We start from the raw sequence: 25,487 nt of genomic DNA, 5'->3' as shown, positions 1-25,487 counted from the left end.
CTTTTCTCCCTGGAAGCGACAGCGGACAACAAACAGCCATGGGCCCAGGGGACAGAAATGAAAGAAACTTTAAAATGCTCCACACAGCTGCAAGTCATGGCTGGACCTCAGTAAGGCTTCCACACTACAGATATATATTTACAGGTGAAAGAGTAGCATATGCAATTTGAAGACAGCACCCCACCATCGCTCTTATGGAGGAAATACTCCTTCTGCTATGAAAACATTGTGGCACTCTGTTTTCAGGTTCAGAAATTTAGCAGTACCTAAGGCATACTTTAAAAAAAAAAAAAAAAAAAAAGGTTTTTAAGGCCCCTGTAAATGTACAAGTCACACAAGACACATTTAGTCTTATGATCAGTAAGAAAAATTGAAGGATGCAAACCACCATTTTGATCATCTTTTCTTTTCCTCCCAGCTGAAAACTGTGCTGCATCCACTCTTTTGCCTCCATGGCTGCTGGGTGGGGACCTTACCCAGGCTGCCCATGCTGGCAGGTCATTCTTCAACATGTGTTGCTAATACAGAAATTCCCTCTTGTTTCTGTATGCCTTGGAGCATTTAACATTTTGGATTGGATTCACCTGAAATCCTATTTAAGCTGGCTGTCCTAGGTTCCTGAGAGAAAGACCTCCAGAGGACATTACATCTTGTACATCTTAAGCAATGCTACCATGTCGTCTTCTTCTCCATTGACAATAAAGACAGCCGAGTATATCATCTTAAATTAGATGTCTAATTTTTAGTCAATGTTATGCAACCCACCTTAGGTAAACTATTCATGTATTCCAGAGTATGTTCTGGTGCAGACAAACAGCAGCAAATGGCTCCCAGCCTTACTGCATTTAAACACAACAGTGCAATCAGTTATTTTTCATGCTCCCTAGTTAATCAAATTCAGCCTTCACTAAATCTACATTTATTAGTACTGACACTCATGCACAACTTGTCTTCAACAATTAATATACACAAAGACACTGCAAAAATGGAACAAGAGGAAAATTACTGCATTTGAACATAAGGTGGGTTTTTGGAAAAGGTTGTTCATTTTTATGATTTTGCTTAATTTAGCCTTGCTGCTCCTCCTTCTGTTATCCCATGGGCCAGTGTTAATAACCAAGATCTATGCTATATGCTTTATGGAATAATTAAAGTCACTACTTAATTGGAAAGCCTAGCAGTAAACAAAAGGGAATCAATAACATATCTAATGGGAAAAGCCAGAGAAAACTTATATCGAATAACAGAAATAACTGCGAGACATTGACACATATCTGGCACTGCTACTGTGGAGACAGCATGGAGTCTGGTTTGTGGACTGCTTAGGAGCCGTGTCCTGCAAAAAACTTTGGTACTGTTTGCCCAAACCCCATGGGGCCAGCAACCCCTACGCACAACAGAGCAGAAGGCAAAGTATTAGTGTCCTGCAACCCGGGCAGTCTCGTGATCCTACCTCATGGTCAGACCCTAGTTCTGTTGATCAAATAAAATCAGCCTGAGAACCTTCCTGATAATGGCCTCAAAAAGTGGTTGGAAAGTTTCTCGATATTTTTTTGTTCTTATTGGGAAACACAGTCAAAGTGTTAATCCATTCCTCAGTCAGTCTTCTCATTGGAGCAATTTGACATTGTAAAACTAATTAAATATTCAAAGACCTAATGGTGACCTGGGATTTTGGAGATGAAGGTTTGAGCCCACATTCCAATTATTATATCATTATTTATGCAAAGTGAGCAGAGCTCCAGCAGATTGGGAGAAGACCTACAGCACCTTCATGAACAGGGTCAAGTCATGACTACAGGTCACAGGGACAACTCCAGAGGTACGCTATAAACAAGCAGCACTGGGTGTAAAGCCAGGGGCTGGCTGGTGGCACCTATGATTCACAGGGAGTTTCCTTTCCCAGCCAAAGGAGCAGGAGTTTTTTTCCCTCCTTTGAGGGCTTTACACAGTTCCAGTCTCAGCCCTTTGCAGCCAAACACAAAACACTTCCCGAAATGCAGGGATAAGCCTTTGACATACCCAGAGATACACAAATAGGCACAACTGGCCCAGAGGCAGCAGTATGAGCAAATTTTGGTTGTCAACCGATATCCCAAATGAACGGAGTCAGAATTACAACACTAAACACTGCAGTGGCTGGTCAGAGCCTGGCTCTCCGCAGAGGGAGCAGCACAGGAATTCACTCAGCCCACACCAGTTCCTTCTGCTCTTGGGCAAGATGGAAAGCCAGCCCAGACTTGGGTGTGTCTCTCTGAAGCTGTATCGCCAACAGTGCGTGCAGATAATGTGTGCGCAGAGTCCTGTGCTATTTGTAGGGGATTCGCAGCCTGAGGAAAATGTCCAGCCTGGGTAACTTGGCAAAGCTGGATGAGATCTGTATAGAGTCCCAGAGCATGTGTACACACATGCCCCCTTTGTGCTGTCCAAAATCCACATCAGGACATTGATTTGGGATCTAATTAAAACACTTTAGTTAGTTTCATCTCCTACTCAATTTGCCTCCAGTAAGCAATCCCAATCTGTTGCCCAGAGGTAATTCTGTCTGCTCCACTTTCTGTCTCTGTTTTTCCCTCTCTCTGCTTCAGCTTACGTCATATGTGCAATCAGAATGGCCAAAAAATGGTTTTTTTTTCAGAATTTTAGCATGGATTTTTAGATTTATTCAGTGGGTGAAAAAGTGAAAACCTTCCTGTTAAAAAATAAGCTTAATTGAAATCAGAATATTGTGCCAGTACTGTGATTGTGAAACACTGTCAGCTGAAAAGAGGAAACACTTAAAAATAATGTTTCACTTTACTGTGACCTGACATTAATCTGAAAGTATTGGCAGAGGCTAGTGATAGAAAATTCATTATTTTAAAACTCAGTTTTTCACAGAAAACTGTATGTTTCATTGGTCTAAACATTTTGTTTAAATAATCATTTCACTGAAGGCATTCAGCCTGATACAAAATATTTTTAGGGGTTTTGTTTTTTCAGTTGTCATTTTCTGTTCATCAGAAATTCTGATTCCTGAAAAGCTCTGGATCCGTTCCAGTTCAAATATTCCTTGCAAAGGAGCCCATTATGTTGCACTCTGGTTAACCTGCGAAGAATCCTAAGGGTTTGTTTTAATTTGAAGATTCTTGTGTCATTTTTCTAAGCAGTATAAAGAACACCCAGTGTCCCCAGAGAATTTGAAAAGTGGGTCATGAGGCAGAGCAAGATGCAGAGGTGGAGAAAATCAAATACCACCAGGTCTAGCCCTCTCCAATCCACTGATCCAAAAGCTGATGCTCTTTGAAAGCCATCTGCCTTCCTGCCCTGCTCCTGCAGGGACATCCAGCACAGACCGGCAGAGGAGCTGCCCGCTCCCACAGCCTCGGGCAGGGGCTGTTGTACCAGGCTGCTGACCCTCCTCTCGCCACAGATAACTTGCTAACACATCTGTGATTTGGCTTGAGAGAGCTGCTGAGTGATGACTCAAAAAATCACAGTGAGTGCACAGAGCTCTGCTGGCAAAAGCAAGGGTCAAAATGAAAGGTGAGCATCCTGCACTCTCCAAAGGTTTGAGCTCGCTGGTCACTGATGGACAGGCTCTTACAGAAAGGCTGTTGTCTAGCTGCTGGCCTCATCCTAACTACTGTTATTAAACCCTTGAATGAACAAATCAGAGGTCTATTTACCAAGTCTGCCCCCTTGATAGCACCACTTGATCAAGTCCAGAATCCTTTTTGATAGATAATTAAAAAAGCTTTTCCTTAGGTATAGAGCGGAGTGAACCATTAATTACACTTCAGAGCCCTAGAGATGCAATTCCTTTGCTATTGTGAGATGTCTATAGCAAGCAACGAAAATGTTCACTTCTATAAAAGAACTGAATAAATGAAAGTAATTTCCTCCAAGACCTAAACTCCTCTACTTTTTATGGCTAAAGACTTGAGTTGCTTCAGCGTTAATAAGTTGTTCTTTAGGGCTGAATTTTCTCAATACAAACATCCATGACTATAACACAAAGAAATATCTTTTTTTGGCTGATAGAGCCAGCAGACCGAATCCATACATTAGTATTATTGCATCAAGTTGCACAGAAAAGATCAGTTAAATTAAAGATCCTCACCAAGCAGTGGCAATTTCTTGTAAAAGCCAATTTAGCCATTATGGAAGCTGCAGGATCATATTAACTTTTCTCAAAAGTCTGCATAATGCATCACAAGCAAGTGGTTTTGACGAGTTCATGTGTGCATACGTGTGGACGTGTCCTGCATGTAAAGAAACCTCAGAAGTTATTTAAGTTGCAAAGTGAAGTGATAGAAATTTAGAAAATGCCAGATTTACAGGTGTTCCACCTGTTTAATCCAACCCCTTGTGATTCAGCCTGTGCACCAGAAAGAGCAGGGGAATTAATGTTATCCTGAGAGACGACGCTTACATTTGACAGCATCTGGTAAGTTGACACTTCCCAATTTTCCAGAATGCCACACTGTAAAACAAACAGCTTTTGTAAATTTGGGAGCCTTTTCCCCTACCTTTGAATGAAATTCCCCATGGTTTTGACTTTTTCTGCATTCTTCATCTTTGATAAAGTCAAAATCTATTGTCATATGGGCTGTAGCACCTCTGTCTTCAAGCGTGATTGGGAAGGATTGAGTCTGATCCTTTGCTACTGGAGCCCAGACTTATACTTTGTGCTACATCTGGCAGCAGTGAAGGCTGTTACTCCCCCAAAAGGGCAGAAGGATGGCTGCTGCTGTTCCTGAAGCCTGTTGTAGCAATACAGCATATCCCAGCTAAACCTGTTCTCTTTCTCTACTCTCAGCACCCCTAACAAATTCAGCCACTTGAAGACAAATGACTACGTGGGGGGTTTAGGTGGCTGACTCTGGGTGCTTTATTCAAAAGTGCAGATCTCCATCAAAAACTCAGCTGTGTTGCTCCAGATCTATTCAGTCAAATGTTGGCCCATTGACATTATGGTAAGAAGGACACACACACAGCCCAGCAGGTTTCACAGCATCCCCGTGGGTAGGATTGAAGGCTATTCTACATCTACATGTATTCGTAGAGATAATTCATACAAATACACGTGCTTATGCTTTCCCACGCATATACATAAGAGTCATTGGCCAATGCTGGATTTATCTTCACCAAGTACTCAGGTTTATGTGATCACAACACTCATTTTGAATATGGAAGAACATAAATGGAAATTAATGCAATAATATTTCACCACTAAATAACACTTTTCCCAGGGAACCACAGAGCAAGTTCTAGCTTAGCCGTGTGCTTCCAAGGGAAAAATAACCTGTTCCTTACAATAGAAGTTTCTCTTTCTCCCATTGCACAGAGGAAATAGGGAATGTTAGTGAAGGATAGAACGTCCTGCTAATACTTTAATGCTGAGGAGAGAGATCAGGACATCTGACATCCTGAGCTCTCTGCAACACATTTTCCATGGTGGTACAGCCCTTGAAAAACTTCAGCACACCAGGGAGCAAAGATGGGGCTGCAGCAGGGACGTGCAGAGACCTGTGCTGCTTTCCTTGCCACTTCTTCTTGTGGCTTACCCTTAACTCAAGAAATGTTTTTCAAGATTGATATGTGCCTGTATGACAGGAGGCGAAAATAGTTCCATAACAAGCATTATTAATTCCCTTGTGACAAAAATAATCCTACAAATTTTTTTTTGGCATTAATGTAGATTTCGTACATACTAAAAAAATTACTTTAGAGTTAACAACAGTCAGTACTAACCAAGCCACTATTATAGAGTTATTTTCATATATTTTAACAGATGACAAGATCTCAACCACTTTCCACTAAGTACATGAAGCAAAATCTCAGGTCAGTCCAATACTAGGATGATTAGCTGAACATTTCTAAATCAATCAACCATAATAAATCCTGAGTATTCTGCCTGACATTGAACTCAAACACATTTCATTCCCACTACTTGGTCCTTGCATCTTTTCAGAGCACTCAGCTGCACTGTACTCAGCTGCTTCAAGGCAAAAGTCACCATTAAGACATGTAATGGGTTATGGTAAGATCGTCAGCACAACTTTAAAATCAACCCATTTGATTTAGGTGAAATCCAACAAGAAATAAAAACAGTGTTCAAGGTCACACTGAATAAGCTTACAAACGGTGGGGAGGCTTTGCATTGTTTTATAAAACAGAATTGCAACTTCTCTCTATGACATGTCTCCTGAAACTAAACACAGCTTGAAATATCAATTCACAGTATGTTTTTGAACTGTTTCCCCAGGGCTGTCTGCTTTCTACACAGAGGCAGGGATTCACTCAAGCTGTGGGAGGTGCAATATCAGACAAGAAAAAGCTGAGACATACTTATTACACCGCGTTAGGATCAAACTATAATTTTGTAATTATTGTGTGAATTGTAATCGCAAGCAAGCTATTTACTGTCATCGCTTCGATTTGGCACAAAAAACACAACATGCACAAATCTGCTGTTGCCTCCTGTACTGACTTCGCGATTCCTATCTTAAAGAAAAGGCTTACAAGTCAAAAGGAATATCTGCACTGGCAGCAGCAGAACACAATTCGAGTGTTTGGGAAAATCATCTCGAGAGCAGGACCACCCGCTCATGTTTGCAGACTTTACTGCAGTGAAAGGACATGGAGGTGACTCCAATTTAGGAGCCTTCATGGTCATGCTGTCTGGCTGTGTATCTTTTTAGTGTAACATATTTTTCTAATTTGCTCTGTGGGGATTAAAATACCTCCTGAAAAGCAATTAAACTGCTGAATGTTTACTGAAGCTATGCTAGTAGATGGAACAAAAGGCTTATTCAGCCAGAATAAGATACTGGACAACAATAAGAGGGGAGTTCAAAGATAAAATGAAATAAAAGACAATATTTCTGATCAAGATTTTAAAATAAGACCAAGCCTTGGAATATTACAAGTCCCACATTTGCATAGTGAAATCATGTTTACTTTCATAAATTGTGTCTATGCAATGCAGACTTGAGTATAAATTCTCCTGGTTCATATCTTTTATACCTACTGGTGTGTGCAAATATGTAGATCTGAACATTTTAAATGGAAGCCAGAATGGGGAGAAAGCATGGTTTAATGCTTTCAGAATGCAAATTCAGGTGTTTTTATTCATAGACTGGGCAGGGACTTTGTACATGGCCTTGGACTAATTGTACTTTTCTTCTCAATTTAAAAATGAAAAATCATCCCTTTTTAAAAATGAAAAGTTCTGGGAATGACATGAATATAAATCACAAGCAGGACTAAGAAGGGCTTAGCAATAAGAGCTATTATCAAGAGATGGAGAGATGAGACCATTGGGAAAGTCAGCATACAAAGTTGGACAAAACAAGAGTGGTTTTCCCAAAGCTTGTCTCAAAGATCTGGAGATTTTGTTCTCTCCAATATATAATTAGAGCAGAGCATCTAGACCAAACAGAAAGTCAAGCTCAGCTTTGCCTTATGGCTGTGATGCACAATTATCACCTGTTAGGTAAGCATTCTTATCCACACTACATGGTGGATAAGAAGAGGTTGATAGAGTAAGGAGGGAAAACTGCCTCTCAGCATTAGGGAAGTCCCAAGAGAAACTGTATATGAGTAGCTGTGCATTTGATGGGGTCAGAAACAAAAAATACTGCCTGTGAGGACAGCAGAAATGTCTAATAGAAAATGGCAACCAAATGGCAGCCAAAGCTCCTTTGATACAAGTGGATAAAACTCTTCATGTAATAAGAGCTCCTACCTTCTCCAAGCTTTCGCTCTTTTTTCATAGCAAATTCAATCTGAAGGGTTTTCCTGTGACTCATCTGTATCTAGAGACAAGTGTTTAAATTCCAGCATCTAGAACCACCTCAAAAGCGTCAAACCACCACAAGGAAGGCAGTTCTCCCAGTAATTCAGACAGTTAATCACGTAGCATGGCCTTACAAGATTCCCAATATGAGCATGTCAAAAAGCTTAACGGACTGACTTATCAGAGCTTCCAAGTAAAACTGTGGGAGAGTATAATCTGAAATGAAACATCATTGCATTGCAAATGATCTCATACTTCTGACAGCTCCAAAGTCAGATTCAAGCTCTGCAACCTTTGCTTTTGTATTTCCTAGTAGAGCATTCTCATTTATTATCCACCTGACGGCAGCAGCTAATAACAGAACAGGTCAAACCTCACTGACTTTCATCTGAAAAACATCACACTGATTTTAAGGGTCTTTGGACCAGATCCGATGTGCAACTCAGATGTTTGCATAACTACAGACTTTTCCTCCAGAATAATTCCATGATGGATTTTTATGATACATCAAGAGAGATGGAGAGATCAGACCATTGGACAAGTCAGCATACTTGCAGCAAATGCAATATCAAAGCAGTAGCTTTCTTTTTTTCTTTGCCACTTCTTTTATCTGGGTTTTCTTTTGTACAGCAAGTTTCTGAAAAAACAAATGCTGAGTCAATACTTCTGAGATGAGATTAATATGTAACACAGCTAATGAAATTTCTAGTTAAACTGAAGTTTTGTTTTGCTGGATTTTGTTTTTTGGCAGCTTGAACTGCCTAAAATCCTAATTCAATTGCAATCTACTCACAGAGCACAGCTGTTTTGCTTGGCTAAACTTTTCTCACTGCTTAATAAGATACTTTTTTATTTAACTTTCAGTTCTGCCTAGGAGCCCCAGTGGGTCTTTGAAAACAGAAGATTATTATTAGAAATTAATTAAGTATTCTTTTCAATTCTGTCTCCTGAGAGTAACTAGGCATTGCTGCTGATCTCCTCTGCATTAAGACATTACTCATTGTCATTCATAGGATGACAGTGCGGATGTCTCATCTGGAAGATACACAACTCCATAAATATGAAAGATTTGAAAGGCGTTTAATACAAAATATAATAAATCGGTATAAATATTAAACATATAATTGCAATGTCAAACATAGCACAGGCATATGAAGACCCTAACACTAGAATAAAAATAAACACACATTCCAAAAACAAACAAAAAACCTTACTGCAGTTATAGGATCCCAATAGCTTACAGTTAGTCCATGTTTCAGTACATTGTAAACCCCGACTAGACAATTCTAAGAACATCAAATGCAATTAAATAAAAGGCAGTTGATTTGATAGAGGGTGTGGGTGTGTTAAATGACCAGTGCCTACTAAGCGTTTGTTGTCACTGCCCTGCCCTCCATTGCATGTGACTACAAAAAGCACAGACCAAGGCTCCCACCTCTGACAGTGGGCTCAGCTGGCACTATCTGGCCTTTTCTAAGTGAACCAAACCCAATAAGCACCAATATCCTGATGTAATTTTTGATCTGAGGCCTTGAATGTGCATATTAATGCGTTACTCACGGAATTAGCAATGCATTTAACATGGCACTTCATGCTTGACATGGCGGTTGGTCTTTTTAATTTTCACTAAACTCAGGGGTATACGTGTAACTAACTGCTGTCATACTCTAACCAGGAAGGGATGTGGAGAGAATAATGCCACCATGGGTCAGCAGAACAACAATCAATCACTTACTCTTAATAATAATGTGGAATTCAACTTACTTTTTTGGTCTGTAGTCAGGGATGGACCTGTCCAGTGATATCCTGTCACTGAGCTGGGCATTGTAACCATATTCTTCATACTTAGTCTCTGATTCATGGCTATCGTCTCTCAGGGTAGCAGCCATTCCCCCCTGGCCCAAGCCTCCTGGACCTTCAACTAATCCCATGGGCTTTGCCAGACCTAATAAAACAACAACAACAAAAAATAAATTATTAATATAAAGGAAATTGATTTAAGCTTTTCTGTGACCACAGAACATTTTTAGATAAACAAGATCTGAACTCCCATGAAACTCAGCTCTGAAACCCTCATGGCTCTGTGGAAATTATCCTCAGCTTTTCAAACCAGATTCCATATCAACACATCTTGTACTATCAGTGCATAATTACTAATAAGCAAACTGTAAAGAATCAATTAGCAGCTTTCATGATTTCTCCTTTTTCCCGTACAAGTCCCTGGAAACAGGAATCTTGTTTCCAAATGTTCCAAAAGGCCTAATTATCCTTAAGAGATTTATTTTCATCTCACTATATATATAGTGGAAATGTACAAAATCAGAACACATTCCCATTAAGAGGTCTTAAGGAACTCATCCTAGCACTCACCACTTTCCGTAGCTGTCTGTTCTGTGGGTTAGGTGCCCTAACCTAGAAGCTGAAGTACTCAGGAGAGATGGGAAGGAGTACAGGAGGAAAAGGTATTTTTTTCTCGTAAGAACTGGAGGCCAGGCCCTTTCCTGCTATAACCCATCATAGCTCCATTCATTTTAAGGGAGATAACGTTGCATTTCTACCACATGTAAATCTACCAGTTTAACTCCATAATAATGTTGGTTCTGCAATAAGTGTTGGAGCTGAGGCATCTGTTCTGTGGTTCTAAGACCACCTGCAGCTCTTGAATGGTTCAGGTTTGGTTGCCACACTGTGAATACAGCTACGCAACTGGTCACCAGCTGCTGCTGGGTGGGAAATAACTGAGTAAATCTAACTTCACTGTGTGAGTCAACTGGACTCAGCTGCACACTTTGCCCAGCCTGTTCCCACAAAGATGTGCCTAAACTACTAGGGACCTGACACCATCTCTCACCTGGGAATTACTCCAGATTTCCTCTGTCCTTCAGATCTTTGATGAATGAAATCTATATATTATGTAAGGTACTCAGCTGTGTGAAGCTTGTAGTGTCAGGAAGTTTGGACACACTTCAGCTAAAATAATTAATCCCACTTGGTTCATGCTGAGATATCAGCTAGTCAACAATGTGTTTATAGGTTTCATTCACTGGTATATTATTGCTCAACTCAAAAAATACATGTAAAACAGAATTAAGCTGACATAAAAAGTGCCCATATGATCACCATCACCAAGAACCTCTTCCATGGCAACAGGCATTTAACTTGGTGCTGAATTATCATAAATAAGCTCCCCAAATACCCTGTGTTTAATGTCAAAGCTTTCCTTTCCAAAAGGCTCACTATCAACAAGCCATTATAAGCTAAAAATTTATTTAGAATAGTCTTGGGGATACCACACAGAAATGTGCAAATATCCTCCAAATAATTTACAATGCAGAGCACAACAATTAGAGTTTGACCTACCCAACATTTTTCAAATTAAGAGTTTTTCAAGAGGAAAATGTCATGATTTCAACTAAACAATTAAGAGAAAGACAGAAAGAAACTATCAACATTTACTATAAGACACGCAAGGCAGTACAAAGCTGGGGCTGGCTTCTCCAAGTCACAAGAAGGTCTGGGACAGCTTAGTCCCTCATGAAGGAATTTCTCTTGCACCTCATCACTAACACTGTCCTCACTTGTTGTAACTCCATCATTGTCTCTGCTTAATTATAGAAGAACACAGAGACAGTGGTTCATTAGTGGTTCAAAAGAGTAAAATTAGCATTTTCTACTGTAGGTGCTTATGAGAAAATCCTGCACTAAGCTTAAGTGCAACACTGCTAATAGTCTGCCTGAACATAAAAGGACTGAGTACCCACAGTACTCGGGAATTTTGCTACTGAATTTCAGACATTGCCTACAAAAATACACACCTCATAGTGCAATCAGTGATCCCAAGTCAGGGCAGACCCTGCTTGTGTTTGTGTCTTTGATGCCTTCTTCATGTTCCTCATCATCATGCATTGAAATACTCAACTGTCTCGGAGAGAATCATGAGTCTTAGCAGGAGGAGGGAGGGCAGACTGAGAAAAAAAGGACGCCCTACAGAAAAATATTCTTGGCATGGCCAAGCTTTTGAAAAATTCAGACAGCTGCAAGCATTCAAGTCGAGTGAGTTGTTGAAAAGAAGGGAAAACAGGAGGCTCACGCAGCCATGGTCTCGTTATAGGTGTGTGTGGGAGGTGAGCTTCAGGGCTCACTAGCAAAGGAGATCGAACAGAGGCACAAGCAGAAACCCCGCATCCGTGAAGGGAAAGTAGAAAGATGAAACTTCAAAACAGCATATTTTTCTAAGGTATTGTATTACTGGGACACAGAGAGAATACACCAAAGCACCAAGCTACGGGGATTGATACTGATGCTTAATCAATAATGAACTTCTTCAAAGCTGTAAGTGAAGCAAAATGCCAGGAAAAATGCAAGGTATGCTCAAGGCAAGGGAACGTGCTATCAGAAGACAGCTCTCTTCTGCAGTCAGTCACACTGACAAGCTAGGATCTTGGACAGCCTTTGATAACTTATTCCCCAACATTGGTAACGTGAAACAGAGCCCTCCTGCTGTTTAATGACTGCTCTTCCTCCCAGGCCAGCCAAGCTGTCTTCCTCTCCCAAACAGCTTTTGCTCTAGTGAGGTATGGAACTAACCCAGGAGACAAATAGGAAAGTGCTCGTTCTGTCTCAAAATGTACAAGGATAAGTAAAGAAACCAGTTGAGATGGACTGACTCAAGCCCCAGTAGGATGGCAGAGCACCTATTCCTGCTCATCACCTTCCTGCTAAAAACCAAAAACCACAATAACAAGGAGCTACCAGCACAAGTCATTAAATCCTAGAGAACTTGGGCCTAATGCAACAACTGCAAAGTAATAAGTAAGCTAGAGGTTTCCAAAGATTACTATAATTATTTCAAATATCTATATAGTTTTCATTCATGTCTCATATTATTCTTGAATTCATTAAACTGTCTTCAGGTATGCACAGAAGCATTCAGAAAATTTTTGCATGCTTGTCTCAGCCACGCTCCTCCTCTGTGCAGAAGTAGGTGAGAGTCTTTCTTGGGATACTAGGCTGGCCGCATGAATCTTTGCCCAGCTGCATTTTCAGGCAAATGGAAGAACGGAGTTGTGTCTCTGCTGTCCAAACTTCTGGCCGATAGAAGCTAGTTCATCAGTCAAAATCTCCTGCTGACTTATACTGGTAGCAATTCACTCAGAGACAAATCCAAATCATAGCACCGGGTTGAATTGCTGCTTACTAAGAGACAGAATGGACTGTGCTGAGTCTGGATAGGACTTACAACACTGGTTGCCATTCTCCAGTGCAGTCCTGACTGGTTCTGCATTAATTATTACAAATATTATGATGCCTACAGTTTGCTATTAATGTACAAGCACACCAAGAATTCCTACTTTGAATGACTAACATTAGCTTGATGTGATCTCTTGGAAAACAATATTTTTGCCCCTAAAAACTGATTTACGTCATACACCACAAACCACTCTTTTTTGCTCACTTTTCTTCATTGAAATGTACCTTATGAATCTTTTTTTCCACTAAAACTGGTTCAAAAATGTTTGAGTACCTTCCATTCTTGCTTGTAGCAATCATCACGAAGCAACTGGGTTAGCATCAAGCGATCAGCCTGCAGCTGGTATTATACTTCTGCATTCTGCAGGGACAGGGAGAAACTAGCACAAAGGAGGCTCACAATTAGGAATTGATAATACTCATGTCTCCAACTGGGTCATGCAAAGAAGGAATTTGTAAGTAGAAAATATGATATTGTGATATTTTGGGGTATTTAAGAAGGATTATTTGGATTTTCTAATGAAACAATTTTCTGCAGGAAAAGTAGAGAATAAGACAGTCAGTTTCTGCTGAAACATGACTAATACTCTTCAAGAGCTGTGTTGAAGTTAGTGTTTTCAAACAATCGAAATTCTTTTACCATACTAAGTTAAACACTTCAATACACATTAAATAGTTGTGAAAATATTACAGGAAGCTTCATTTGAAGGCAATTGTAACATTTGTCCCTTTTGTTCCAATTTAGGATAAGAGGCTATTTGGCACTTTGACTGGCTTTAGTATTTAATATTATTTCCTTTCGAAAAATTAGAACAGAAGGGCATAATGTTGCCAGCCCTGGCCTGACAACTAGTCCTTGCTCAAATAATTACAGAAATTACATGTCTGAGACTCTAAATCTCTCCCCATCCAAAAGGAAAAACACAGCAGCCTAATCTTCCTGCATGATACAGTCTAGACACTAATAGCAAGCAGTGATGCTGTGTGCCTGTGCTTTACTTGGCCAATATACGGCATCTTAAAGGAGGGCTCAGTTTCAGAGAAAAATCAGCAGTTCCCTCAAAAAAAAAGAAAAAAAAAAAAAAAAAAGAAAAAACCAAACCAAAAACCCACAAGCAGGCCTCATTAAAAGGGAGTCAAATTAGGCACTTTAGAAGTTAAAGAATCCTGAAAATTAGACATTTCATAAAGCCTATATCCCTGAAAGACTGCGATGTGGAAATTCACTTGCTGATCATTTGGAATCAGCTGGGTTCTGATGTTACATCAAAGCAAATTGAAGACGACTTCATTAAAGTTAACTGACCTGCTTTGATGAAAGGGTCTCCAAGCTGTGCTGTGCTCATTTGACTTTAAGCAACAATTTAATTCCAGTAGTTGAAAACTTTATTCTTTATGCTATATGGTCTTGCAGTTTACAGAACAAAACAATTGCATCTTTATAACACAAGTAACAGAGGAATGAAACTTTCAACCCCCAGGAAGCATCAAGCACTTTGCTATTTTTCTTATGAGACAATTAGATAGCCTTCCAAACCATGCATAATGACAATTATTTTATATATCTTTTTCCTAAATCTGATATTCTAGCTCTTCATGCTGATAATCTGATCTTGTTCTAGGAAAAAGTCATCGTATGTCTGACTTACTCTCAGAATATATTACTGGGAGGTTTTTTTCCCCATTCATTACCCGGATTGTAGCTTAGTCTGACAGCTATTATAGCAATGCAGTAACATTGACCAGTATATAGCAGCAATTAAATAAATGCTATCACATTGCTTCACTCCACAAGAAAAGCACTAAAGTGTCTCTAGAAGTTCTTAGGAATAATTAATATAGTGTATTTTATATACATGTGTGTGTGTTAAATGCAGCAATTACAGGCAATGTTCTTCAATGCATGGCTGGTCAGCCAGGCACAATATACCCATGTCTCACGTAGGATAACACTTGCGCAGCATTTTTCATCTCAAAGGATCACCTGTTGCTTCGGCAAATGTCTCCTCAACAGAGTGCTTCGCCCCGTGACTACCTAAGTCAAGATTATAACTTGCTAACCCCCAAATGCACAGTTATCTGCATTGGCCAGCATTTTGTGAAAAAAAACAGAAAAGGGGTGCCAGATCAGCAGCATCTTCTCAAAAAAAAAAAAAAAAAAGGTTGGACTTAAAAGACAGGATCAGGAGGCAGGTGATGGGAGACAGTGTCCCCCCAGGTTTGGCTGAAGCAGAGGCTGCTGGTGACCAAGAAGCATCTTCCACCACATCCTCCAGGTCCTCATCACAACAATCTGGGACCACTGAGCAGGATCATCTCATCAGAGACCTTCCAGCATGTGAACATCTGGGAGGACATGGGGGACAGACTACTCTACAGCAGTGCTCCCACAGGATGCATGGGGGGCTGCCAAAGACAGGGAGTCAGCAAAGAACAAGTTATTTGTGCCCTAGGGCCTGGGAATTTTCTGCTCAGCAAAAACCCAGACAGCCTCCAGGGACAGCTCTTAGGAAAATTCATTCTCACAGGTCTTGCTTACTGGAACAGCAGGGAAGGGGATACATTTCTGGAAATACTGCTGCTCAGCAGAGAGGCAACTACTATTGATGTTATATACTGGCTGTTTAGGTCCTCCAGCAATGGGGAGCAGTATTAAACCTAGAAAAGACAGATGGAGAAGTGCTTCTGGTTCAACTTCCAGCATATATCTGGGGTTTAACCAAGGCAGATCCGATGATAGCACTTTTCTGTTTTCCTCTTTTTAAGCTTCCAGGCTTCCAGATCTTCCTCTTATCTTTGAGTCAGCTACCTATGGCTCTCACCAGCACCCATTTCACCCATTTTTCCATGGCTTGTGAAATCATTGTGGGCAGGGTACAGCAGCATTGCTGACAGTGGAACCCTGTGGCTTTGAAAGGGTGATGGGCAGAGAGGAGAGAGGGAAAAACAGGGGTAATGCCCAGTGAGCTGGTATTTTTAAAGCTGTCTTTATTTTACATTTTTAGACTAAAAGGACCTACAACCCATACGCTGGGATCAGTCATACCCAGTTCAATACTGCAGATGACAATGAGGTCACAAATAATTAGGGTCTGTCATTCATTTCTGATTTATCACTTTCACTGCAGAGATTTCTGTGTGAGACAGAAATTGCTGGGAGAATGGAGAGCAGAATGAACTGGTCTTAGTTTCTTAACCAGATTCATCAGTCTGCAGGATGCATAATTTTCCAGGAAGAAAAGAGATCTTCTATTTTTCACCATAAACCTTGTCACAATGGGAAAATTACTGAAGAGATTTATGCGAGAATCTATGGCAAAAGCAAGATCAAACTACATCTGTGATTATTTTGCCTATTTTTTTTTTTTTAATTTGCAACACAATTACAGGCAGCTGTAAATCAGGTTCAGCCAAGTTTCTCAGATGTAATTAACCTTTTGCCAATTCAAAATAAAAATAAGCAACTGAGAATGATTATGCACCCACATTCACAATTGCACAGGTCTGTTCTTAACCTTTTCCTGGCTTTCCTGCCACTTCTGGCAAAGCCAGCTCTCCGTCAGCAGCTGCGGCTCTGCTTCCACACCTCATCTCAGTTTCATCAAAACTCTGCCCAGGTGGTACCAGCAATATTGGGCACAATCACAAGCCAGCTCCATCACCAGTGCCACCAGATTCAGTAAGCCCTGACAGAACCGCTGCAACATCTCTGAAATGCCCTTGCTCACACCTGTCTCAGTCTTAGGTTGAGAAGGCTCCAAAGCCAAACTTCTGAGCTTTACCGACACTTAGACCATCATCTGCACTCTTGAATAACTACAGAGAAGTTATTCTGCTTCATAGCATCTTAAAAGCAGAGAATAAAACATTTCCTTCTAAAAAAACTGGCACAGTCACCCAGCAGTTTTACCTGCGACCCCTGAAACACTTCTCTCTCTTTTAAACAGGAAACATAAAACTTATCAGCAAAACAGTTGCTTCTTTCCAATTCTGATTTCTCAGTTGAAAACAACCCTGCAAACCTTGCAAGGTAATAAAAATCTTTAGATCCTAGTTTAACAAGAAAAAAAAAAGAGTTGAGGGGCAATAGCAACCTTACATAGACTGACAAAGCTGACTTTTAGCATTTCCAGTTATATCTTTTGAAAGAAAAGAAAAATGTTCATAGACTCTGGAACAGGTCCAATAACATAGCTAAAACAAGAATCAGCTTACAACATTTTTTTAAGCTAGTTCTATACAAAGCCATCCTTTGGAAGCAGGTATTAAATTAGTTGCATCCGATGAATCAGCCCAAGTGCTTCCATCTTGAATCACTGTGTTGTGCTAATTTTGTAATCTTGCTCCGGTGCAACTAGAAACTTCAGATGAGGATAACAGCCTCACTGACTGGCATATCTGTGGGCATGGAGGAAAAAATTGGTCTTCCTCCTTCAGGAGTTAACAGTACGTGTTAGAGCGAAGCAGATGCACAAGAAAAGCAGCTGGTTGGAGGAGGAGGAAGAAAGAGCAATATGAGCGAGCTGTTCAATGCTAAGCAAAAGGTCTCAGCTCACCAGTAGTCTTGCTGTTTATAGCTCCGTTTTAGTGATCCCTAAAAATGACTAAGAGGAACAAGTTTTCCAAAATGACATATTTACATCAGAGAAAGGCTCAACCGCATAAACAGTGCCTTGCCCCAGGATTGCACGTGATATGGTGATGGAGGCAGAAAACAAAACTGGTGACTGCTGAAATCTTGTCCTGTTGTGATTAATTTGTGAATTAAAAAGCAGCCTCCCTCAGTTTCTAACCCAGGTCTACTCTGGCAAAAGCTGAAGCATCTTCTGTCTAGTGCTTCCCTGGGATATCAGCAGGAGCTGGTGGTGTGAGGTAGTATCATACAGCATCACATGTAGAATGGGCTTTCTCCATCCTGTGATACTACCCCGGCCCTGCCAAAATGCTGAGCAAGTTTCACACCATGTGCTCTCTTTTTCCTCCCTCTCCCATGCTGTATGCTTCATTTTTGCCAAAAAATCCCATGCAACATTTTGCCAAAACCAGGTATCTGCCTCTTTCCTTAACTCCCATAAATACTGCACAAACTATCGTTAATGAAGAAGTTACCATAGCTAAAGAGTAGCTCTCTGCGATTATTGCCATGGAGAATATATTAAAAAATGTTTTTTCCCATAGGCATAAATTTGCTGAATACATGAGCATCTCAGTGCACCAAAATAAAACCTAGAAAAGTAAAATCGTTTTGCACTTGCAAGCGCAAGGATCAATAATATCCAGAAAAAAATCTTACTTGAAACTATTTCACTCTTTGACCTGTTTCAGTCAGCTTTGCAAACAGTAGTATGCAGCATAAGTCAGCAGTGTCTAGCTCATGATTCAATCTAAATGTTAAATAGAGTCTAGCCTTTAATTTCTACATATCCCAACTTTCCATATCCCAAATCAGTTTCTCCTACCATGATCCCGCAGTAAGCCTACATAATATGTAAGATTTGCTGCCCAGAGATCTGATCTGAATTTTGTCCATATCAAAGGTACTTACTTTCTGAGCTAGAAGGAATACTGTATGTGGACACAATTTAGTTTTACATACAGAAACATTCACCAAATTGCACTCTGTGGGGACACAGTTTTCTACTCTCTGCAGAGAAAAGACTAGCAAACAAAACCCCACCCAATTTAAACGGCTCTAGCACTTCCATTTATCTGAAATCCAAAAGTCAGTCCTATTTCTTATAGTTGCAATTAAGTTTGTTGCATCCTTGCTTGAAAGATTTATCTCCCCTGGTATCCAGTATCAGCCCCAAGTATCTCTGAAGACATACCAGGGAGAAGACAAACAGTATCCTGTGGCTGACAGTTTGAAAAGGAAAAAAATAGAATCACCTGTAAAGCTGAAGCACTTGATGCATAACTTTTTGGCTCTAGAAACTAGGAGGTGCAGTGCTTTTGTACCATGACCTCATCTCCAGACCCTTCCAGATGGAAGCCTGGATAGAGTTTCTCAACCTTCACCCACAGATGACTGACCATCCTGTAAGACACCTGTCTGTGAGAAGACTGCTCGGTGACGGTGCAGGGATGAAGTGATTTGGCAGCTCTGCCTGCAGGTGGGCTGTTCCTTTTCTGTGCACAGAAGCCAGTCGGGCAGAGAGAGGGCAGAATCAGGAGCCTGGGAAATGGTGCAGATTAGGTCAAATTATCTGGAAAGACAACTAATATCCAACCCCTTATGCCCTATGTTTCTTCTTCTTCTTTAAAACAGGGACATGTCCTGGCTGCAGAGAGCACTCTGAGGCACAGCCTATGAGTATCTGTCAAGTGCTCAAAGCACATTAGATGGAAGATGCCATAAAAATGCCCAGGGCTGTTACCATCCTCTGGGCTGGAAGCTGACCCTTACTCCATCCTACACACTCTGCCCCCACCATAGTGATGCATTATTCCTTAAACCCTTTATCATAAGCCCTACCAGGACAGTTGAGTTTTTTTTTCTGAGTATTTTCATAGCATATAGTCTAGTTCAGGAGACAATTATAGCAGATGCTACACAAGCAAAGACAGACAGTTCCTCCCCCAAAGAGCTTGATATCAACATTGAAGACAAGAAACAAATGCAGGAAGATAATCAGGGAAGAAGACAGCAAGACAACATGGATCAGTAGGAGAGGCAGAGGTCACATTGCAGCAGTGGCCTGTGGATTTCATCCTTGTCATAATAGCAAGAAAACAAGTTGTTCCATAGCCCACTGGAGGATCTTATTTTCTACCCCATTGAACAGATTTGATCCCAATGTGCCCCCCATATACAGATGGCTTCTAGGGGATGAAAAGGAGAGGATTCCTATGGGAAAGTAACCTAGCGACAGGATTTATAGTCTTCTCCAATATAACATCATCAAGATGTTTCTGAAATTATTCCTTTTGTAGAAAAGCTTGTGATAAAAGCTCCCCACTCATTCAGGTTATTTTGAGATGATGAAAGATGGCAGTTCCGATAGATGTAAGACAGGATTCCCACTGGGAAGGCTCAGCACAACTCCTCCTCTGTCTATAGAGGGAAGGAGTCCATGGAGACCTCTGGTAAAGCTGCTCCATGCTAAATGCAAGATTCCTAGTGCATGACTTGAGACTTTGAGGAAAAAAGAGAGGAATATCTGAGGAAATCTAAAGAAAAATATGTAATGGAGGACCAGGTGTAGGAGTCTAGTGTAGCAGGAAAAACTGTGTTAGTTGTCTTGGCACATTGTGGAGAATGATCAAGTCCATCAATGTATAAAATATGCCTACTGGGGAAAAAATGGAACATATGTCCTTGCACAGCCCTCTTCTCTCCCTGACCTGCTATTCAAAGGCGTGGCACATGTGTCACTGCTGGCTTCATCAGCCCTCTTACAGCCCTAATTTTTTTTTCATTGGCTTAGCAGAAACAGTAGCATTGCGTAGGCTACTCCCTCTCTAGACACAAAATTCATTAGTGCTTTTTAATTGGAAGAAATACTGTGTTTTTATGTACAGATATCTAATATCAAAAGTAATTGCTTTTATAGAATACTCATTTGGAGCTGGTTTCCCCTTGAGATGAGAAAATGTATTCTAATTACAACAGATAATTCAGGATGAGATAAACAGATAGATGATTGGAAGGACCAGGAAACAGGATCTACACAGACCACTGGAGAAGAAGATAAAAGCTCATTTGTGAAGTAGGACACTGATCCCAAACCTATAGATAAGAAGAGAGATGCCAGAGAGTTTTGTCAGAGCCTTGATATAAACAAAAATCAATTTCCTAAAGAGCAGGGATCCTTAAGCAAGGAAGATCTATATGATATATATTTTAAACTTACATTTTGAGTAGCAAAAAAAAAGACCTTACCCCATATGCATAATTTTTTTTTAAATCTCATTTTAATGCTCAAAAAGATCATTCACAGAGAAAGATCAGTTTGTGTTCTTTAAATAAATAACAGAAGCCAAGATTCTTCTAGAAGTTTTAAAACCCCAGATGACTTGTGGTTTGTGCTGGTGAAACATATAAAATGGATTTTTCTCTTCAGGACTTTGGAGGAAAGCCAGAAAACTCCTCCAGTGATGGCATAAAATCTGGAGTTGGGAGCAGGGGAGCTGAAATGTTGGTGTAGCTGCCCGGCAGCCCACTGATATTAAAAGGAGACAAAATCTGAGTGTCATCAGTTTGGTATCTGGCCTCTGGCAGTAGCCAATACCTGAGGCTTCAGAGGAAACGAAACACAAATCATAAAGGACTTGGCCAATTAAACTCTGCACAGTCGCTGGAAGCAGAGTTCCCTTCTGAAGCCCATAGGCAGGTAACTAAAGCCCTGAAGCATAATATTGGATTACCCTCATTATCTTAACTCAGACAGGTAGAAACAGGGTTTAAAACTACCCAGTGCCCTTTAAAAGCCCAGCCACTAATATTGGATTCAATGGCCTCCTGCAGCAATGAATTCTCTGCTACTGTCACGGTCAGAGTGACACTGACTCACATGAAATAGATCATCTGTATCAATATATTAGATTTTCTTTAATTTTTCCAGGGAAACAGAGGTGAGAACTCCTGGGGAAGGTAACCATTAAAATTATAACAGAGCCACTCTAGAGAAAGGGAAAAGAGCTTCTCCTTGAAAAGCTCCAAGGTGCAAGAGCTAAAACTTCGCAGCTGTTTAATTAGATTCAGGAACAAGCTGCTCCAAACCAAGTTAAAGGGCTTTCATGTCATAAACGAGGAAAAGATCTTCTGAAAAACAAGGACTTATCTTGTGTGAATCACAGGTAGGGATGGGAAGCGGTGGACTGTTGCAGGAAGGGAGTTCTGAGCAAAGGTCTGACAGGATGGAGCTCACAACTGAAAAGATGCTATTGGATGCAGTGACATTTCCTTGCACCTACAGAACTGACTGTGTTATCTCTAACCATTAAAAATACCCCTTTGATTTCTGATGCAATTCTGGATGAGAAATCCCTGACCAGCCTCTTCTCAGACCAGCTCAACTACAGCAGTAAATCCCACAGGGTAAGGCTCCATAAGGAAGAAATTATCTTTAAATACAAGGAAGCTGTAAAAAAAACATATCTATCTAACTTTAGGTCCTATGTAGGCTTGTACTACTCTCGACTCTGTTGTGCCAATATTAAAGTCTGAACTAACCAAAGGCTGTATCACATCTGACATTGCCAAGCCTGCCAAACTACTTCTGTTCAGCCCAGGTTTCAGTCAGGCACCCTTGGGACTCCGCTCTGTCTCCGAGGGATTGTGTACAAGACTAAGCAAGACTCTCCTCTCCCTGCTCAAGGGTGTTTGGTGAGCTCTCAATAAGGGCCAGACAAGCCCATCTCCTGCAGCATCATTTTGCAATCATGCTCTACATTATTTGCAGACATTCGTATGCCTCCCTGCTCATTTACCTAAACAGCCTGCTATTAAATTAAACTAACATAATCACACAGACAGCTTTCCCAGTAACAAAGACACATACACCACTTGCCATTTGTATGGCTGAAAAGCTCTCAGTTGTCCAACCCATTTTACACAGCAGAGGATGACAGCATTAAACCAGAGGTAGTAGCTGCTGGAACTCAGAATCACATAATGCTTGAAAGTAGGATCTCAATTTTCCACCACTGTGAAGTTCGTCACCAAGCTCACCTCTGGCAATGCAACTCCAATAAAGAGACAACACAACACCTACAGACCTGCTGGCTATGTCCCCTGTTCTCCCTTCTGTGCTCCAGGAATCACTGTTTGGTGTCTTTTTTGGCCATGAGGGAATCAAATGATGTGAAAATGTCCCCAGTTTTGTCCGAGCAGTGCTAGTTCTCTATCTGCTGCCTCTCTATCTTATCATCAGGCATTTCTCCTTGGGAGCAGATGGTAGAAGGGATCAGCTGCCACTGACAACATGAGATTTTGAATCCTTCTGTTAGATCTCTTCAAGGGCCCACACCTGAAAATCAGTTAATTTGGATACTGGTTTTGACAGGAGCCAGAGAGACCCTTGATTCCTCTGTTTTCCTTTCAGTGTTGTATTGCCTTCTAGGCTCTTTAAAGGTGACATACTTTCCTTCTGCATCACTGCACAGCAATATTGATGGCTGGCTTCAACACATACTCATTTTCCTGACAGACTGCCTATTTTACATCTGTAGATATGTGTATTTTTCTTGAACTCTGTTTGTGTGCTTCTTTTTCAGGCACATCTTTGACACCTCTCAGGGAGTTTGGCTTGGAAATTTGGTTTGAGACAGAACTTACATCTGTGCTTTTCCTCCTCTTTCCTCCCTTCGCTTGATTTTCATATCTTGTGTCAATATACACTACAGCTGTGCCTTGCTTCTCAATGCCAGGCTGCAGTGCCTCCTGCCATCAACCGCTAACATGCACATGATTTAATTTTCTACCAGCAGGACAAGTCAGTTCAAAACCAAACACTGGACACATTTGGAACAGCAAAAATACAGCCCAGAATCCAGAGGAGGAGGGGGAGATGAAATCCACAGTGCTGAGAATCATCCTTGGTTTTGGAGTGCCTTGCTACTGCTAAAGGAAATGCTGAACCTGGATTTGGTTTTGGCTCTAGAGGGGAAGTTGTCCCCTCTTGAAATTCATAAAGAAAGCCCGTTTAGAAATAAAAGACACAATGTTGCATGGATAGCTTATAACATACGATTAATCAGGGAAAAATAAAAATAATTAGGTACCATATTCTCTAGAGGAAGTAAATCAAAGGATGAGATAGTTTTGCAAAAGAAAGGAGAAATGAGAATAAATAGCAATTGTCAATAAATTTGAGAAAATAAAGATTTAATGTTAGGGAAAATATATTGACACAATGTTTTATTTAAAAGCGGTAATAAAAACATTGCTTGCTTTGATTTCTGCCCTTTCTGTTTTATTGTTGATATAAAGATAAATTGACTCAGACTTCCAGGAGCGGGAAAGCTACGATCCACCGTTACAGGCACTTTAAAAACCAGCACTGCTGCAGTACCCAATTTGTTATGAACAAGATTGGCTTTGTTCACGTTGGTATTTTTACGAATTGACAAAGTCAAGACAAAATGGGCTGCAGAAAGGTGGGGTGCATTCGGTAACAACATGCTACTTTGATCCTCCTACAAAGCGTGTTTAAAGCTATCACATGCATATGGAATCAGATCATATATGAAGACAACCGACAAGTTTTTGAAATTGAGGATCAGACTTCGCTGATTTACCTTCCTAATGCCACTGACTGCAATAGCACTTATCTGGTGTACATCAAGGTAATGTAAAAAGAAATTCAAGTTTCCAGAGACTCAATTTTTCTTGAAGCTTTCCTTTACTTTACTTCATGCAGAAATTCCATAAAAGAATGAATGTTCCTGTCCCCTGATGTGACTCAGGTTAGTACTTATGGCTACATTACGAGGTGGTAAATTACACCGTGAAGAGAGAAATGAAGACAGTGACAGAATGTGCCTTTATACAGGAGAAGATCCTTCAGTGAAGAAACAGGTATGAATCAGAATTTGAATTTCAGAAAACTGAGGTCTGAGCTTGCAGCTTGGACTCATCACACCTCAAGGACACAAAGATGTGCTACCTGGTTGCGCGTAAACCTCAGGTCAAACCCACATTTCCCATAAGCAAGAAGAGCTTTCCAGCACCAAATGGTCCTGGCGAAAGCCAAAACTGAGCCCCCCGGGCCATGAAGGGTATCTGGAGAGACAAGGAGCCGGGCATGCTTCATGCTCTCTAGCAAAGAGCAGCACAGGATCGTTTCTCTGCTTGTCGCGTGATTTAATTATTCAGTCACTACTGAAAGGCAATGAGGCAAGCTAGGGGGACCCAAGTTTGCCATTTTAGGAATCTGAAAATAAAGGAGGCTCTCCTGCAGCACTGGTGTATTGTCAGGGAAATTGCATGCTGCTATACTTATTAACTGAAGTAAGCAGGAAAGCAAAGAAAAAATGCTTGCATTAACATATTGCCAATTAACAGAGCAAGCAGAGGAATTCAATGTGAAGATGCGAGTCTGGTTCCTTTAAAAGCTAAGAACTTGATTTTCATGTTTCTCTTTAAATTAGTAAAAATCCCATTTGTCACCAATATGATTTTTAGCCTTGTTTGCAAAGAAAAAACAGTTAGCAGGATCATGCTGCCTGCATTTGTCTGTCAGTCTGCTTCCTTCTCTCACACCCTCACCTCTGATCGTTGGATTTTGAGGACTGTGTCTAATTTCAGCCAAAGCTTGGCAGACAGTCAGAGGTCTCTGAAAATTACATTTCTGCAAGTGTCACAAAAGTCGACATCTGGGAAGAAAGTGTCATTAAAATATTTCTACTTAGAGAAGAGGTTCACTGAGAGATCAAACACAAGGGACCTGTTGCAGCTATTAGAGACCACCCAGGAATTCAACCTGGGGATATCAACCCACACAAAAGTCAG

The 25,487-nt window shown here is 40.7% G+C and overlaps 1 protein-coding gene across 1 annotated transcript in view; it reads right to left on the bottom strand.

Annotated features, from left to right (window-relative positions):
* LOC104469331 (polypeptide N-acetylgalactosaminyltransferase 9) overlaps positions 1-25,487 on the bottom strand; it is a gene marked incomplete at both ends in the record, with an annotated part of 134,173 nt that overhangs the window by 94,557 nt on the left and 14,129 nt on the right. Inside the window, one exon of the mRNA XM_010083791.1 lies at positions 9,548-9,728. Within this exon, the coding sequence (XP_010082093.1) occupies positions 9,548-9,728 (181 nt within the window). The remainder of the gene's footprint in view (positions 1-9,547; positions 9,729-25,487) is intronic.

The sequence above is a fragment of the Pterocles gutturalis genome, unplaced genomic scaffold, assembly GCF_000699245.1.
Source record: "Pterocles gutturalis isolate BGI_N339 unplaced genomic scaffold, ASM69924v1 scaffold8360, whole genome shotgun sequence".
NCBI lineage: Eukaryota > Metazoa > Chordata > Aves > Pterocliformes > Pteroclidae > Pterocles > Pterocles gutturalis.
The sequence above is the reverse complement of the archived record's forward strand: the minus strand, read 5'-3'. Positions and strand labels throughout refer to the sequence as shown.